Source organism: Sciurus vulgaris (genome assembly GCF_902686455.1).
Source record: "Sciurus vulgaris genome assembly, chromosome: 12".
Lineage (NCBI taxonomy): Eukaryota > Metazoa > Chordata > Mammalia > Rodentia > Sciuridae > Sciurus > Sciurus vulgaris.
In genome coordinates, this window is record NC_136473.1 from 71,712,472 (window position 1) to 71,730,712 (window position 18,241).

The 18,241-nt window shown below is 39.3% G+C and overlaps 1 protein-coding gene across 10 annotated transcripts in view; it reads right to left on the reverse strand.

Moving 5' to 3' along the window:
* Positions 1-18,241, reverse strand: part of TATDN3 (TatD DNase domain containing 3) — a 19,297-nt gene continuing 1,056 nt past the window's right edge. For 2 of the 10 annotated variants that reach the window (XM_079107132.1, XM_079107136.1), the window contains exons 2-10: positions 16,034-16,066; positions 14,415-14,488; positions 14,122-14,206; positions 11,324-11,386; positions 10,333-10,442; positions 10,112-10,167; positions 8,180-8,292; positions 6,944-7,024; positions 2,904-6,469 (exon numbers count right to left, since the gene is read on the reverse strand). In XM_079107132.1, the coding sequence (XP_078963258.1) occupies positions 5,030-6,469; positions 6,944-7,024; positions 8,180-8,292; positions 10,112-10,167; positions 10,333-10,442; positions 11,324-11,386; positions 14,122-14,206; positions 14,415-14,488; positions 16,034-16,066 (2,055 nt within the window). In that variant the 3' untranslated portion in view covers positions 2,904-5,029. The other 8 variants (XM_079107138.1, XM_079107137.1, XM_079107134.1 and 5 more) reach the window with 8 other exon arrangements.

Genomic DNA, 18,241 nt, shown 5'->3' on the forward strand with positions numbered 1-18,241 from the left:
AAACTTAAAATCAGTTTATTAACTCAACTTTTGTGCCAAAGGGTATAACTTTTAGGCTTGCTATTTAATAGTGACTGCAGAACATGGGCCTTGGAAGTCAAAATCTAATATCAGCATGAAACCTTGTACATTTTGCTCTTAAAGAGAAATAAGTCAAAGTACTAAGTACTACAAACTCAGAAAAGAGGTTTCTGATGGTATAAAAAATCAGACTCTCCCTTCACTCTTTAATTCTACTGAAGAAAAACAAGTAGTGAAGGATCAACCCCACTCCCTTCTCATTGCCTTGGTGCTGATGTCTTACCTGTAGGAGAACCCCTTCCTAGAAGTGATGGTTTTGGTTCAGATGGTGGTTCTATTTAGTGGGGCAAGGTAAGAAGAAGCAAGTAAGATTTCCCCAATTTTCTGCTAGGACTTGGCTAACTGAAAAGCAGCACAAGGCTAGAATCAGAACCAGGGTTTCAGGATCCAAGTCCAGTTATCCTTTTAAAGGAAATATTTCTCTAGAATATACATCTATAATCCTATGAAATGGTCTCTTCAGTTATTTTTTGTGTGTGCTGGGGATTGAACCAGGGGCACTTAGCCACTGACCACATCCCCAGCCATTTTTGATATTTTATTTTGAGACAGGCTGTTGCTAAATTGCATAGGGCCTTGCTAAGTTGCTGAGACTGGCTTTGAACTTGTAATCCTCCTGTCTCAGCCTCCTGAGCTGCTGGGATTACAGGTGTGTACCACTGCGCCTAGCCTCAGTTCAGATTCTTAATCTGTACATTTCTTTTTCAAAAATGTTGTCCCCGGCAGTTGATTTGATTACACAATGAATGGCTTTGAAGCTATTTCTGGAGCAGGTGTTGAAGCTTGGGAAAGAGTTTTAATGCATTCTGTGTTGTCACTTCTATCACTTCTTCCACTGAGATCCCTTTCACCTGGGCAATATATTCTGCTGAAATAGAAATGTTGCAGGGCTCATTCCGTATCTGAAACAGAACAAAACAGGCACTAATTCAAACATGACATTCAAGGGAAGCAGATCCTTGGAGACTGTAGATAAAACAGACGAAAATGAGTTGGTAAAAAAACAACTGATAAGCCCTTCAACAGATGAATGGATAAAGAAAATGTGGAATATATACACAATGGAATATTACCCAGCCATTTGCCAGTAAATGGATGGATCTGGAGACTATCATGCTAAGTAAAATAAGTCAATCCCCCCAAATCAAAGGCCAAATGTTCTCCCTGATATGCGGATGCTAACACACAATCAGGGGTTGGGAAAGGAAGAACAGAAGTTCAGTGGATTAGACTAAGGGGAACGAAGGGAGGGAGGGGGGATAGGAATTGGAAAGACAGTAGAATGAATCAGAAATAACTTTCCTATGTTTATATATGAATATGACCAGTGTAACCCCACATCATGTACAACCACAAGAATGGGACCCTAATTAGAATAAGTTATACTCCATGTATGCATAATGTCAAAATACACTCTACTGTTACATATATCTAAAAAGAACAAAAAAAACTGATAATATTTTTTTATCTGATGAGGTCATCTTGATTTTTCTTTTAAATCAATTTACTTTTTAAAATTAGTCTTTTTTTTTTTTTTTTTTTTTTTAGTAAGTAGATCAAGGCAGGAGAGGAAGGTATGTCTGCAATGTTGATTCTAAGTCTATGACACTCTTGCCTTGGGGTATTAACAATTGAAGTCCCAAGTTCCTAGCATATGAAGCAATATGTAAATAGTGAACACTTGGAGACTAGCTTGCTGATGGATTAACTGTTCTTCAGTTTGTTGCATAAGTGTGCTTGGCCCCTTACCTCACGGGTTATATGATAGTTTGACTAAAAGAAAAATACCAGGTGCATTGGAAAGACCAGATTGACCATGTACTGGAATTTCACTGATTCCAAGATGCATTCCTCCCCACCCCATCTTAACATCTCTGAAGTGGATATATATTCTCCTGACACTCAGTAGCATGTCTTAGAACAACAGGCAGTGTTTTTTCTTTCTTAAGATATTGTATCTGTAATCAGTAGCATCTAGATTTGATGAAATAAATAATTACTGTTGATTAATAAGCATCTACTCATGGTGGTAATATTCAGAAGCATAAAATTGTCAAGGTTAAAAAAACCCTTAGTAACTAATGTAGCCTAACAAAATGATACAAATTTTGCACAAATATTTATGTTCAAGTATGCTCACATTGTTTATAATACAATCTAAATGACCAATATTTAATTTTAACCCTGGAATATTATATAACTTAAATATGCTGAGGAAAGTATATTTATTAATATAGGCAGAGGTTCATCACATAAAAGGAAGTTATGAAATAATATGTTCAGGCTAATCCTATTTTTATGAAATATATGTGTATGTGCATACATGGACATAAAAAGTCTGGAAGGAAAGAGAACTTACATTTATTTAGTGCTTTTTTTATAGATGAGTCTCTGTTCTAAACTTTTCATGGAGTATTTCATTTAATCCTCAAAATAACTCCATGCAATAGGTACTATTACTAGTAGTGTATCTTTTATAGGTAAAAGGACTTCCTAAACAGCTAGCAAGAAGAACCCAAGCAATCTGACATTAGAGTTTATGCTTGTAACTATTGTACTATAGGGGTAACTTCTGTGTGGCAGATAGTTTTATTTTCTTGTTCACCCTCTTCTGTGTTTTTTAACTTTCTGGAACAAACATTTAGTGCTGGGGATACAGTTCAGTAGTAGAGCCCTGGCTAGAGAGACTGTGGGTTTGATATCCAGCAACACCAAAAAAATAGAAAAAAAATTTATACATGTGTGTGTGTATACACACACACACACACACACACATCTATATACACACACATACATACACAAATAACACATACGCACACAAATAGCATTTAGCTTAACAAAAAGCATATTTTAAAAATCTAGAAATTTTATTTATTGAAAAATATTTATTGAATATACAAGGCACTATATCACAAACTCAGTTTTTGTTAAATCACCTAAATACAAATAAAAAACTGAGTTATAATAGCATTCAAAATTTATTCTTGTTTAGGAGAAAAATGCTAGATCCTTTTCTTTCATTGAACACAAGTCAGGAGAGTAATTCTATACCATTCTGACCTATACCCAAATAGAAAAAAGAAATTATGGTCTTCTACTTTCTAATTCCTGGCTTTTATATTCTGATAAAAGATGACTTATAAAAATGTAGTTAACTGGACATTAATTAGCATAATTCACATTGCAATTACAAATAACTGTCATTTGTTAATAATTACATAATGATCTCTGCTGCTTCCAGACCTCCAAATTTTAAGGGTCAGTTCTCTGAATTTGGGAGATGTGGAGACACAGATCTGATGGGCATCACAAGCACTTATCAGATTGTACATTATGAGCTAACTCTAACAGACACTGTCTAAAGCAAATAAAGCAGATGCTGTGACTTCCTTTCAGAAAATAATTTAAAACAGTAGCAATATGAATGTATGAAATTTAAAAGATAATTGTGGCCTACAATAACAAAATGAGATACTAAAGCAAAGATCAGATACATACATCTATGAGTCTATCAATACTTGTAATGAAAGAAATACATTATAACATGTTAATTAAAAGGAGAAAAATGAATATTTATTCATCACCTACAATACACTAGCTGCTGTTAGGTGCTTTCACATACCTTCGTGTAGTCCTCACTATAATCCTTGAAGTATTTTATTATTTCACCCACATTTTATAAATGAAAAAGGTTTCAGAGAGATTAAAAAGTTTGCCCAAAGTCATCTAGTCAGTGACAGAGACAAAATTTGAATCAAATCTTGCTGACTCTAGACACTGAGTTGTTTTTTTTTTTTTGAGAGCAGTGGCAGAATTTATTAGAGCAACAGAAGTCAGGCAAGCGGTGTTCCTCACGTGGAGGGATCCCCAGAGGGGTCCCAGAGTGGCTGCTGTCCAGGGGTGTGCATGGACCCACAGGGTTACGAGAGCTGGCCCCTGCCCCATCCTGGGTATGGCACCCAGTGTCCTCCAGCTCTTCATGTGCTCTGTGCACACCCGCTTCTCATGGTGGGGTCTGGGTACCAGGCAGTGGATCTCTCGCTACCAGTTACTTTCTTCCCTCTGGTTGCGCAGGATTCGGCCTGGCCTGTGCCCAGATCCTCAGCCCTGTGGCAGAGACCTGACCCCGAAGGAGTCCAAGTTTCCTGTCTGCCCCTCTGAACACCTTTTCCTGCCTCACTGTGACAGATGGATTCCAGGAAATGGGAAGCTCAGGGTTTTCCTCCTGCCCATCTAGTGAGAAATGATGCCGAGGGAGGCAGGGAGGGGTGGAGGCCGAGAGCAGATTTCTTCCTCCTCCTTTCCCAACCTCTGTGCTTAAAGGGGCGATCTCTCGCCTGGGTTTCTAAGTTTGTTTTGTTCACTTAACAGAAAAGCTCCAGATGACATGTGTGAGCCTGGCGATCTCTGACATGACCATCTCCTACATTCTCCACAGTGAAAGTGTCCAAGTTTTAGAGGAATGGGCAGCACTGGCCGTTACTCACTGGTCATGAAGGGTTTTGTCACATTCTGATTATTGTTGTATATTCAGTATTTGCAAGAGTTTGTTACAAAAAATTGCCCTTAATAAATGTGTGCTGAGCGGCGGGTGTGGTGTGCACCCCTGTAATCTCAACAGCTCAGCAGGCTGAGGCAGGAGGATCAAGTTCAAGGCCAGCCTCAGCAACTTAGGCCCTGAGCAACCCACAGAGACCTCATCTCAAAATAAAATAGGGCCGGGAGTGTGGCTCAGTGGTTAAGTGCCCCTGGGTTAAATCCCCAGTACTAAATAAAATAAAACAAATAAACAAAAAACAACTAACAAGCAAAATCCACTGAATGCATAAGCCAGATGTGTTTCCAAGGAGAGGCAGATGTCCTCACTGCTCCCGCGGTGGCCTTCGGGCTGCGGGCCATCTGGGGCGAGCTTCCGGGTGCGGCCCCGGTGCCCTGCCTACCAGTGTGCTCACTGTGCCCCGGGCTCCGCCCCGGGCTGTGCCCTGGGGTGAACCCGCCTCTGGTGCTTCACGAGGTAGGAGGCGTCGGCGAAGGCCTTCCCGCACTGGGCGCACACGTGGGGCTTGCGCCTGGAGTGCGTCTTCCGGTGCAGGCGGAGGCCCAGCTTGCGGCTGAAGGCCTTCCCGCACTCTGCGCAGCGGAAGGCCTTCTCGCCGCTGTGGGTCTTCCTGTGCGTGAGGAGGTTGAACTTCTGCAGGAAGGCCTTCCCGCACCTGTCGCACTGGTGGGGCTTCTGCCCGGTGTGGATCCCCCGGTGCTGCAGGAGGTTCTTCTTCTGGTTGAAGGTGCTGCCACACTCCTTGCACGCGAAGGCCCGCGCTCCGGCGTGGATCCTCTCGTGGTCGACCACGTTGGACTTCTGGGCAAAGGCCCTGCCGCACACGCGGCACCGGTAGGGCTTCTCCCCGGTGTGCATCCGGCGGTGTCTCAGCAGGTCCGACCTGAACATGAAGGCCTTGGAGCAGTCCGTGCAGCTGTGGGGCCTCTGCCCCGTGTGGACCTTCTGGTGCTGGGCGAGGGCCGACTTGAGCTTGAAGGACTTGCCGCACTGGCCGCAGCCGTAGGCATTCTCGTCGCTGTGGATCTTCTCGTGATTGGTGCGGGCGGATTTCCAGGAGAAGGCCTTGCCACAGACCCTGCAGGCGTAGGGCTTCTCCTGGGCGTGCGTCCACTGGTGCTGGGCCAGGTTCGGCTTCTGCTTGTAGGCCTTGCCGCACTCGGAGCACTGGTGCGGCTTCTCCGGGGCGTGCATCTTCCCGTGCGTGCGCAGCCGGCGTCGCTCCCCGAACACTCTGCCACACTGGCTGCGCGCCAGGGACCCCTCCGCACCAGGCACCCCCAGGCGACCCTGAAGGCCCGACTTTGCGCTCAACGACTCTCTGCAGGCATTGCATTCAAAATGCTTCTCCACACCTTTGAAGGGTTTGTGGCCAATTGATTTCCCACATCTATTACATTTATGTGAACTATTCTCGTCTTTCCTATCTGAACAATGTTTTAAGTGCGTTCCACACGGGTCTCGGTCTCGGAGCCTGTATCGCGAGGGAACCTCCTCTAGGCTCAGTGCAACCATCTCCTGGTGTGGGGTGCCTCTCCGCCTGCTCCTGGTCAGCACTTGTGTGTCCACCGACGCAGCTTCTCTCTGGGGATTTCTCACCACGGCCCGTGGCCTCCAAACCTGCCCCTCAACGTTCCAGGCTTTTTCTGCGCTGGAGCTCTGCACCCCGGCCTCCGCCGGCCACGGCTCCTGGCCTCGCTCCAGCCTCAGGATCACGTCCGGTGGGGTCGTTTCTTCTCGGCCTGCCAGGAAGACCAGGTTGCTGTAGTTCTCCAGGGTCACCTCCTGGTACAGACGTCTCTGTTTGGGATTCAGACACTGCCACTCCTCCTGGGTGAAGGTCACAGCGACGTCCTCGAAGGTTAGCCCTCCCCGCGGCTGATTCCCCATCTGCATAAAGACGCCCGCGGGGTCCCGAGGCCTGGAAAGGCCAAGCGGAGACCACAGGGCCGCAGATGTGCGCCAGCCCAGCCTCCAGGCTGAGTCTGTAGGATGGCGGAGGCTCCAAGAGGGACGTGTCCTTCAGGGAGCCGCAGTCACCAGCCAGGGGATGCAACGCGGGCGCCTTTCCTGCCGACACTGAGTTTTAATACACCATTATAATTGCATAAAATAGGGCATTCTCCCTATCAAATAATATTCTTCGGAGTACAACAGTTTTATGTAGAAAAGAACTCAATACAAACCCTCAACCTATCATTAGGATTCCATTGTATTTACATTATACTGAGGATCACAGCTAAACTGAAGCAGCTAAAATGAAATATACAACCTAAATAATATAAAAATTGAAAAATCATTTACCTGTTTTTCGGGTCCTAGCACAGGTGAATCTGTTTCTAAGCAGATAGACGTTAAAGGCAACTGTTTCACAAGTTTCTGCTTCTTAGAGAAAAGAGAAAACCAATACAATTAAAACATGAGAAACACAGATAAAATAAGGAGCATTAAATCCACATGCCAATGCATCATTCTAGAAGAAACTAAAAGTCAGGCTTCAGTACTAAACTAATAAATACTACATGGATGCCTACTATGTTCGTATCATTCCATTATTAACAGTATTAAAATTATAAACATTGCAAACTTATCCCAAGCTTCTAATAATAACCATAGCAAAAATGAGGTATAGCCATCAAGAAATTCAAACATCTGATGCCTTCTGAAAGACCCAAAGAAGAGACTTCTGTCATTGATCCACTGTTGCCAGATTCAGTATTTCTTTCTATCTACCTTTAATTTTTTGAGAAACTACCAAACTGAGTGGGTGTGAAGTGGCACCTCACTGTGCCTTTGATTTGGATTAACACAATGGAGAAAAATGTTGAGCATTTTTATGCACGTATGGTCATTTGTATGTTTTCTTTAGAGAAGTATCTTTGTAAATCCTTTGCCAGTTTTTAAAATCAGGTTCTTTTAAAATTGTTGAGGTGTATTGGTATGTTACATATTCTAGATACTAGAACTTTATCAGATACATGACTTGCAAACATTTTTTTTCTTTATGTGGGTTGTCTTTCCACTTAATTGACAGTATGCTTTGAAGTATAAAAGTCTCTTTTTTTTAATTTCAGAAGTTTTGAATTTTGATAATGTCTAACATCTGTTTTTTTCTTTGGTTGCTTATGCTTTGTTGTAGCTAGGAAACCATTGCAAAATCCAGGTCAAAATATTTAGACCTGTTTTCTTCTGAGAGTTTTAAAAATTTTAGCTCTTATATTTAGGTATATAATCTAGTTATTTTAAAAAATATTTTTTTAGTTGTAGGTGGACACCTTTATTTTTATTTATTTATTTTTATGTGGTGCCCAGAATCAAACCTGGTGCCTCACAAACACTAGGTGAGCACTCTACCACTGAGCCATTACCCCAGCTCCTATAATCTAATTTTAAATTAATTTATATATATATGAGAGATAGAGACCTGAGATTAATTTTTGAAATGTGACTAGAATAGTATCATAAGTATGTTGTCAAAGCCTATATTTTAAAGTACCTTTCACAAAGTGTCAGATGATAAGTTTTAATGAAAGAACTTACCTGTCCACTTCTTATGATAGAAGGTGGAATGGAGAAGTACCACCCAGCTCTTACTCCTTCCATGGCTACAGATGGCCGACCATCAAATGCATGCAGCAGTACCTTGTCAGCACCTCCGAAAATTAAAGATAAATCAGAGTTCCATTTTGTTTCCTTAACAAGAGTTTTTCTCATTAATCAAACTGAACAACAGAAATTTGAAATTTTAAGTAAATCTTGGTCACTATGATATAAAGGCAAAATTCTATGACTTCAGAATAGATAAATATAATGTTCAATGAATAGATCCAAAAATATTCTTTAGCTGGGTGTGGTGGCACACACCTATAATCCTAGTGGCTTGGGAGGCTGAGACAGGAGGATTGCAAGTTCAAAGCTAGCCTCAGCAATGGTGAGGTGCTAAGCAACTCGGTGAGACCCTGTCCCTAAATAAAATACAAAATAGGGCTGGGGATGTGGCTCAGTGGTAAAGTGCCCCTGAGTTCAATCCCTAGTACCCCCCCAAAAAAAAAATTCTTTAAAATAAAATTAAAACATAATTTTAAAAACAATTATTTTAACTTCCTATACCATCAGATAGTTTTCCAGAAGTCTTCGTACTATCAAATTATTGTCCCTAATAGAAGATTTTTAGGCAAATTTATTTTCCTAAAAAAAATGCTAATGGAAGAAGAAATGGAGAGTTAGATGATTCACAAATTAAACAGTTGGAATGGCTTCATAAAATCGACTCTAGTTGTTAAAGGACAGTTGCTCAGCCAGCATAAAAATCATGTTTTCAGTGATTTCAGAAGGGTTCAGTATTCATCACTCAGAAATACAATGCTTTCTACTTGCAGGCAATTATATAGACTTCATTATTTGATGGTGTTTTCTCAAATGCTAAGTATGACTATTTATGGGTTATGACAATAAATGGGCTATGAAATCAATTTAGTAGGTGATAACAGACAAGCATGGGCTTGCATACACTTAAATATATTTACATACAAACACACGTATATGTGCTGCTTCTTAAACATATTAGTTTTTTAATGTGCATATGAGTTTCAAAATAAAGAAAATTTCTTACTGTGGATGACATTTTTTTGAAAAATAATGCTGTAAGATTTGTTTTTACTTTAGGGACAACTGTGAAGATGACAGTGCATTTTTTGTACGATGGCCACGATCTGTATAGTACAATTTTGTGAAGCAACAGCCAGAAAACATACAAAACACTGACCCAAGGTGATTGTTGTGTGATTGCCCTGCCTTGCCTTGTTTTCTTCTTTCATGTTACTCAAGGTGATTTAGAAATTGGAGCTGTTGACAGGTGTGGTGGTGCACACTGTAATCCCAGCAGCTTGGGAAGCTGAGGCAGGAGGACTGCAAGTTCAAATTCACCCTCAGCAACTTATCGAGGACCTAAGCAACTCAGTGGGACCCTGTCTCTAAATAAAATATACAAAAAGGGCTGGGGTTGTGGCTGGGTGGTTAAGCCCCACTGGATTCAATCCCTGGTATAAAAAAAAAAAAAGAATAAGAAATTGGAGCTGTTAATTTTTAAAAAATATATTTTTTCAGTTGTTGATGGGCCTTTATTTTTATGCGGTCCCGAGAATTGAACCCAGTGCCTCACACATGCCAGGCAAGCATTCTACCACTGAGCTACAACCCCAGCCTGGAGCTGCTAATTTTTAAAGTAAGGAATATAAATTACTTGATTCAAATTTTCATTTGCTCTATTCTGTCCTGATAAATATAATTGTGTGAAATGCTTGTAAAAAGCAGCCTGACTTGCAAAATCACCCTAGTTAATTTCTACCTTTGCTCTTGCCTCATTCCCTTCCCTTTAAGAAGTCAAATTAAAACATGGCTTGCTCTATGAGATTATAAACTAGAAATATCACACTTGAAGATTAGGTACATTTCTCTCAGGAACCTACATACCTTGTTCCTGTAAGAGGCTGATGGTTGGTCTTCCAGCTGAGCGTGAGTGAACGTTTCTGTTTAATAACGACAAAATTCTTTTTAATACTTGGAAATCTGAAAGTATTGTTTTTGTTCAATGATTCAGAAAAAAGAGTTGTAGAACTCCATTTAAGGAGGATTCTTTGGTCATTATTTAATTTGCTCTCTAGCTATTAATATAGAAAGAAAAGTAAACGTACAGAGGCAAATTTAGTCTTTTGGCTAATTGGACCTGTCTGATTAGGACTTGTCTTTGCTCTTCCTTCTGTTTATCAGTGTTAGCAAATCTGGGAGAGAAATCTAGTCCAACCTGTAACAGAAAAATAAAGATAATTACTTATTTATAGTTTAACAAATCTCCAAAGAGATTCTGTGAATCAGTGCTATGTAGCAGAAATACAACATGAGCCACATTTGGAATTCATATTTTATAGTAGTCACATTAAAAACATTAACAAAAAAAGTGAAATTAATTTTAATAATAAACTATTTAACCCAATAGATTCAAATATCATTTTAACATGTAAGAAAACCTGAGTTTTTTATATTCTTTTTTTGGGAGAGGGTACTAAAACTTTTAGATTCACTATGTGTTTTACACTTAGTGCACACCTCAATTTGGAGGAGTCAAATTGTTCAACAGCTACATGTGGTTATCACACTGGACAGCACAGATTATAGATGACTGTTTCTTTGGATACTATTTTGGCATGCATTCTATATTCTAAATTTGAGTGTTATTCTTATCTTCTACCTTTAATAAGAAATGAACTTTATTAATAGGTTTACCATTAAAATTTAAATAAAATAACTTAAATAAAAATGTTCTTCAATTATAAACTATAACCTATTTAAAGTTTGCTTTTAAATTACTTGTGAAGGGATACACACACACATTTTAACTGACCAAAGGAATGACCCACATTTAAGCAAAAGAGAAAAAAAAAAAAGCAAAGTGCTCCTCGTATAGTTTTTCTCATTAATATAAGCCTATGGTTTTCTATTCTTTCATCCCCATGCTCTCATACTTTCATTGAGGAACTATCAACAAACTCAGCAGAATGAAGTGAACATAATTATTCAAGTCAGTTATAATCACCAATATGAAACTAAGGATTATTGTCACATACTGTATGTATATCATTTGGAGGTGTACATTAGAAGTTGTCTGATCAGCCAATGGGTCTTTACCTCTCCAATTGCCAACAACCGATCCTTATAATTCTCAATGATAGGCAAAGCTAAATCCAAATCCTGGAAGAACAAAAAGCAAATTTGTTAAAATGGAAGAAAGGTACTAATATTTCATGAGCACCTACTGTGCGCTAGGATCTATGCTATGATGATACTTTACATATATTTAATGCACTTAATCAGTTAATGAACTAAGAATAGTAACCCTTCTATATTTTTGAGTACTTCTACCTATAAATCTGAGTAGAAACATGTCCCATACCTACTCAGGTTATACGAATATGTCTTTTCAATGAAGAGTCCCACTTAAACATTGCCTTCTGTTTACAGACATTTCCTGGCAGTTAGTTAGGAAGTCTAATTTTGTAAAATTTTGGATTTTCATAGCCAAATGGATCTTTTAAAAACATAAATCACATCTTGTCACTCCACACTTTACATCCTCTACTGCATGTAAACTAAAATTGAAAAAGGTCTTTATGAGATGTCTGTCCAATTCTTCTGATTGTATCATTATCACTTTCTCCCTCCCTCTAGCCATATCAGCCTTCTATTTCTTCAATTCCCAGTATTTCAAAAAACAAAAACAAACTAAACAAAACAACAGCAGCAAAACACCATCCACAATTCCTATCAAATAATCATTATTTTTTTTTTTTTCAAAGCACTTAGTGCTATCTAAAGTTTTCTGGTTTCTCTAATTGTTGATTGTATGACACATCTAAAATCTAGCTTCCATGAGGGGGATTTTATTCACTGTCAGGTCTCTAGGGCTCAGAACAGGGGCTGGCACATGTAGCTGCTCAGTAAACATTGGTTAACTAAATGAATGCTTGTGGGAATAGACCTCTATATAAATAGTAGAGATCTTACAGAGTGCTGTCCTGCTGTGGTTTCCCACATTTTGGGATTGTGATTCTCTGGCAATTTAGCTAATTGTATCATACTCAACAACTCAGGAGAATAAGAGGATAAGCATTTTTACCTGAAGTCAATTAAAAGCATTTTTTTTTTTTTTTTTTTTTTTTGGTACCAGGGATTGAACTCAGGGGTGCTTAATCACTGAATCACATTCCCAGTAATTTTTTTTTTTTTTTTTTTTTTTTTTTTTTTTTTGAGACAGGGTCTTACTAAGTTGCTCTGGGCCTCGATAAATTGCAGAGGCTAGCTCTGAACTCATGACCCTCCTGCCTCAGCCTCCAGAGGTGCTGGAATAACAGGCATGTGCCACCATGTCCTGCAAAGCAATTTTATTTTGCAATAAAAATATATGCTATTATGGTTTGGATATGAAGTATCCCTCAAAAGCTCCTGTTAATGCAGGAGTATTTAAATCTAAAATGATTAGATTATGAGACCTAATCAGTCTAACATGGCTAGAGGAGGTGAGTCACTGCAGGCATGCCCTGAAAGGGCTGATCTTCTTGCAGTCCCTCTTTCTCTCTCTACTTCCTGATCTCACCATGAGAGAAGCAGCTTTCCTGCACTGGGCCCTTCCCCCATGGTGTGCTGCCTCACTCAGAGCAATGGAGTTGGCCATCTGTGGATGGAAATTTCTGAAACTGTGAGTCCCAAATCAACTTTACCCCCTCTAAGTTGTTCCTGCCTGGTATTTTGGTCACAGTGATGAAAAGCTATCTAAAACATATGCAAAATTCATTCACTTCTCTACCTGCACTACTACCACTCTGGTTCAACCCATCATCATTTCTCGCATGGACCACTGCAATAGGCTTCTAATTATTCTCCCTTCTTCCTTTTTTGCTCTCTTCAAAATTCATTCTTCATACCATAGACAAGGGAACCTCTTTAAAATATAAATCACATCTTGTCACCATCTTTAATGTAAGAATATACTAAATACATTAGTATAAAAATCAATGGCCCTATAACATATTCATAGGTAACCAAAAGGTAATTACTTCTTTAAAATGGGTCTATCAACCCTCTCTCCCTCTCTCTCTCTCTCTCTCTCTCTTTTTTTTCCTTCCTTTGGTGGTGCTAGGAACTGAACCCAGGACCTTATGCATGCTAGGCAAGCATTCTACCAACTGAGCTACATCCCCAGCTCTATCAACTCTCTTATATAACAAAGAACTCAAGAAATTGTGCATCTTCAATGATGCTGAGTCAGGAGACAAGCATGAAATATAACATATTGATTACTGTGTGTCAGTGAGACCTTGCAGACAGGATGTTTTCAGAGAGAGTATAACATCAATGCAATTTAATAGATTGACAGCAATTCTGCAGAGATGTTTCCATATTCAAAGAATTCATCTGTTCCCTTATCACATTATACCTGTGAAACTTTCTTTATTTTTCTAAATATTCTATCACGTTTTTTGTCAAAGAAATATGAACACAAGACAAAAAAATATGGGAAAAATAATTGGTAATTCTACCAGATTGTCATAATTACTATCAATTCTATTTTTCTTTCCTGTCTTTTCTTTGTGGAATATATTTTTACATGATGTTACTAACAGTCAATAAACTTATTTGGTATAAACTTATTCTCTATAAATAATGTTGCAACAAATATCTTTGTGAAAGAATGGATTATTTTCATAGAGTATAAATTATAAAAAGAAAGATGACTGGATCAAAAGTTATCACCTGGAGCTGGGGTTGAGTTCAGTGGTACAGCACTTGCCTAGCATGTATGAGGCACTGGGTTTGATCCTCAGCACCACATAAAAATAAATAAATAAAATAAAGGTATGTCCATCTACAAATAAAAAAAAATTTTGTTATTACCATTTTTTATGGTTCTTATATTATAGGACTATTACCTTTAATGTAACACTTCTTTGGTCTTCTGGTGAAAGTCCTTGAACTGGGTGAACACCCAAGCATGGCAGGATGAATCCACTGTATCTAAAAATGTGGGATAAATTAAGAAAGCAGGAATATAGAGTAGGTGACTACAGTGTCACTCTAAAGAATAAGTAGAAAAGAATCTTACTTTAGGACTATGTTAATATGCTTTTTCCTCCCTGCTTTCTTTAAAAATAAATATTTGATGTTATATAACTGATATGTGTCCTTAATAAAAACTCTTAAAAATTTTAATTAGAAAAAGCACCTTTCTGAAAGTTGCATAATCTTTTCAAATTCTCCTGAATGTTCAGCAACTGCCACAAGGGCCATAACATTGGCCTGGGGGAAAAAAAAAAGAATAGTTAAGAGTCCCAAACAATACACACATTTAATTTAAATTCAAATTTAAAATTTAGTTATTTTTATTTATCCAGGTTTTTTTTTATTAATATAATAAAAATGGGTACCACTAAGTACTTACTGTTTCAGGCCCCAGATTCAGTGAATATAAATACTACTTCTCTTAATATATACAGACCTAGAAGGTACATATTGTTATAATCCATTGTATGGATCCGTAGACAGAGTTTTGGATACAGTCAAATAGCTTACATAGGTCAAACAGCTTACATAGGTCATTACGTCTATGGGATTCCAAAGCCCACTTACCTAATTAGGCCACCACAATGAAAGCTGGCTGTATGTAAAAAGATACTGGCAATCATTTCCAGTTCTACCACTCTCTTCCCCCAACCACCCAATAGTAAGGATCCAACCCAGGGTCTTGTGCATGCTAGGCAAGTGCTCTACCACTGAGCTGCATCCTTAGCCCTTTCTCTAAATCTTGTTTTGAGGCAGGATCTCACGTAGTAGCCCAAGATGGCCTCAAACTCATGATCCTCCTGTCTCAGCTTCCTGAGTAGTTGGGTGTTGAGGGCCGTCTTAGACAAGATGGCGCCTGGCAGTGAGCCAAGGGGCACTGGCTACCAAAATAAGGAAGTGCCCAAAAAGGCTGCTTGCTTACTAGTTCCTCGGAGACTTGTGACGTGTTAACGCCAGGCTCAAGGATTGGCTATCTAATATCATGCTGCACGTGGACAGCTCGTGATTTATATAGTGTTATGCTGGCATTCCTCTGCATGCTCTCCTGCGTGAGAGAAAGCTGGCTAATAAGTTAGGAGCCTGGGGGAGGAGAGAGGGAGAGAAGAGTAGAAGGGAGATAGGGAAGAACAAAGGAGACAGAAAAACAGGGAGGACGCAATAAATCTCGTCAACTAAAGATTAGTGGTGTCTCCTTTCTCTGTGCTGGTTCCGCTGGATGGAACAGTTGGGATCACAGGCATGAGTCACCACACCTAGACTCTACCACTTTCTGAGAAGACCAAATTATGATGGATTTCATAAACATTTCCCAAAATTAATAAGTTTTCTAGTAAATCAGAATGTTTCAAAAAACTTTTATAATACATCCCCAATCTCTAGAATAATGTGAATTTAAGAACTTACAGATGGACCAATTTGTTGTTCTATGGTGCTGGTAAGCAGGGTGGCTGAAAGAATATGTTTTGAATTCAGAGACTAACCTGTCTCTATCACTTCACTAGCATGTGTCTTTGGACACAAGGTCTCTGGGCCTTAATTGTCTCATCTATCAAATAGGAAAAGGTTGACTAAAAAATAGTAATTTCCTCAGAAGGTTACAAAACATTAAGTGAGATAAAATTCAGAAAAGGCTTAGAGTAAGCATTTGTACAAATGCCACTTATTATTAACAACTGAAAAAACATCAATATAGTATATCTAAATTTCAAACTGTTTCAGGTTGAAATTAGCAGGAAAGACAAAGAAAAAAAGGGGAAAGGACAATTATAAATATTGACTTACCTTTTTGGCTTTTTCCAATACATCATCCAGATCCTAAAATAAGCATAAATTATCACAATTAGATGAATAAGTAACAGGTCCTTGGCCTGTGTATGTCAACGCAGTTGAGGTCCATAAAAAATGACAATGTTAGCAAGGAACAGGATGGTGGAAAGTGAAGAGCCTGCACCGACTCACCTCCTATCTACTCTCAAGTTAAGTCTGGCTTCTTTTCCCATTGCACTAAAACAGAAAACTCTATTGTCAAACAGCAAGGATATTTCTCTGTTCTCTTCTTACTCTACCCTTTAGCAGCACTAAGAACCCCCCACTCAGGGGCACTCGGCCATTGAGCCACATCTCCAGCCCTATTTTGTATTTTATTTAGAGACAAGGTCTCACCAAGTTGCTTAGTGCCTCGCTTTTGCTGAGGTTGGCTTTGAACTCTTGATCTTCCTGCCTCAGCCTCCCAAGCTGCTGGGATTACAGGCATAGGCCACCAAGCCCGGCTTACTCTATCCTTCTTGAAAAGAGTTTCCACTCTTGCTTTCCACAGCCATTTTCTCACCGGCAGCTACTTACTAGTTTCTTGACTGGCTTTCCTCCCATTCCTGACTTAGGGCCCCTCTGCTCTTCCCTCTGTACTTGCATTAAGGGATCTCATCTGTTCTAGTTTTAAATAGAACAGATGGGGGTGGGGTTGTAGCTCAGTAGTAGAGAGCTTGCCTAGCATGTGTGAGGCACTGGCGTTCATCCTCAGCACCACATAAAAATAAATAAAGGCACTGTGTCCAACTACAACTAAAAAAACAATTTTAAAGATAATTTTGTTGAATCTCCAACTTTTATCTCTAGCTTGTAACTCTCTCCTAAATCCATGATTCACATTTAACAATGACTATATGACCTCTCCACTTGGATGGATCAGGCTTTCCAACATGTTCCCAGTATGAATATTTCTTTTCTCCCCACAAACCAATTTCTTCTGCTTACCTCCCCACCACATCCCAGTAAGTAACACCACTATCCTCCCCATAGCACAAGCTACAAATCTGAGACAACTTTGATTTTTCCCTTTCCTTTCCTCTCCCCATCCAATTCCTCAGCAAGTATTATGGGTTCTATCTCTAAAATATTTCTTGAATACATCTACTCCTTTCAGACTCCTCCACTATCATTATAGTACTGTTACCAAAAGCTCAGTCCTTGTCCCTGATGCCAATCCCATAACGAGGGCATGGTTTTGAGGAAAAAAAAAAAAAAAAAGAAGTTTCATTGCTTTGCTAGCGAAGGGGAAACACAGGGGACTCCTGTCACAGAGGCTGTGATTGTGCTCATAGGGGGCAGGGGTGTGTGTGTGTGTGTGTGTGTTTATTTATTTATTTATTGAGTGTTTTTTTCACACTTAAGCCAGAAAAATATTCTGATTAAGTAAAACAACAATATACCACAAAAATCCACTCCAATTATCCAGAATACTAAAGCCCTTACATAATACTACATATCTTAATATAAAACAGTAGAAACTCATCAGAAACCTCAAAATATTCAAAAATCAGTGTCAGGTACTCAGAAAAAGCTCAAGAATCCAAAATCTCAGAATCCACACATCAAGAGTTACCTTAAATTGCAATTAACCACCTATATATTTTGTCATAATTGACTTTTCAAAATTTACAGATAAATCAATACATCTATTTTAAAAGACTGCCCTACATAGTTAAGAACCTTACATTAACTTTTATATTCTACTCAGCACGATGTCTGTTTGAAATAGGGTGCTTTCGAAGAGGTGATTCAGGCGGCTGGGGTTGTAGCTAAGTGGCAGAGTGCTTGCCTAACACATGTGAAGCACTGGGTTTGGTCCTCAATAGCAGTACATAAAAATAAAGTTAAGAAAAAAAAAAAGGTGATTTAAAGGCTACATTCCAGATGTTTTCTGTCCAGAGTTGTAATTCACTTGTTAATTTGGGAGATAGTCATATCTTAGATTTCCCAACTCTGAATGACTTCTGTCCTGTTCCTGTGGTGGGTGTGTGTTCAGGGACAGATAACTTAGGATAACTTAGATGGCTTAGGATGGAAAAGATAGGTAATCCTGTTTCTTCTGAAATTAGGGAGGGGAAAACTATGGAGGCGGAGAGATTAGAGAAGGGAAAGGGGAGAGGAAGAGAAAGAAACATGTCCATTTAAAAATGAGCCTAAGTGGCAGAGCAGCAAGGCGTATAT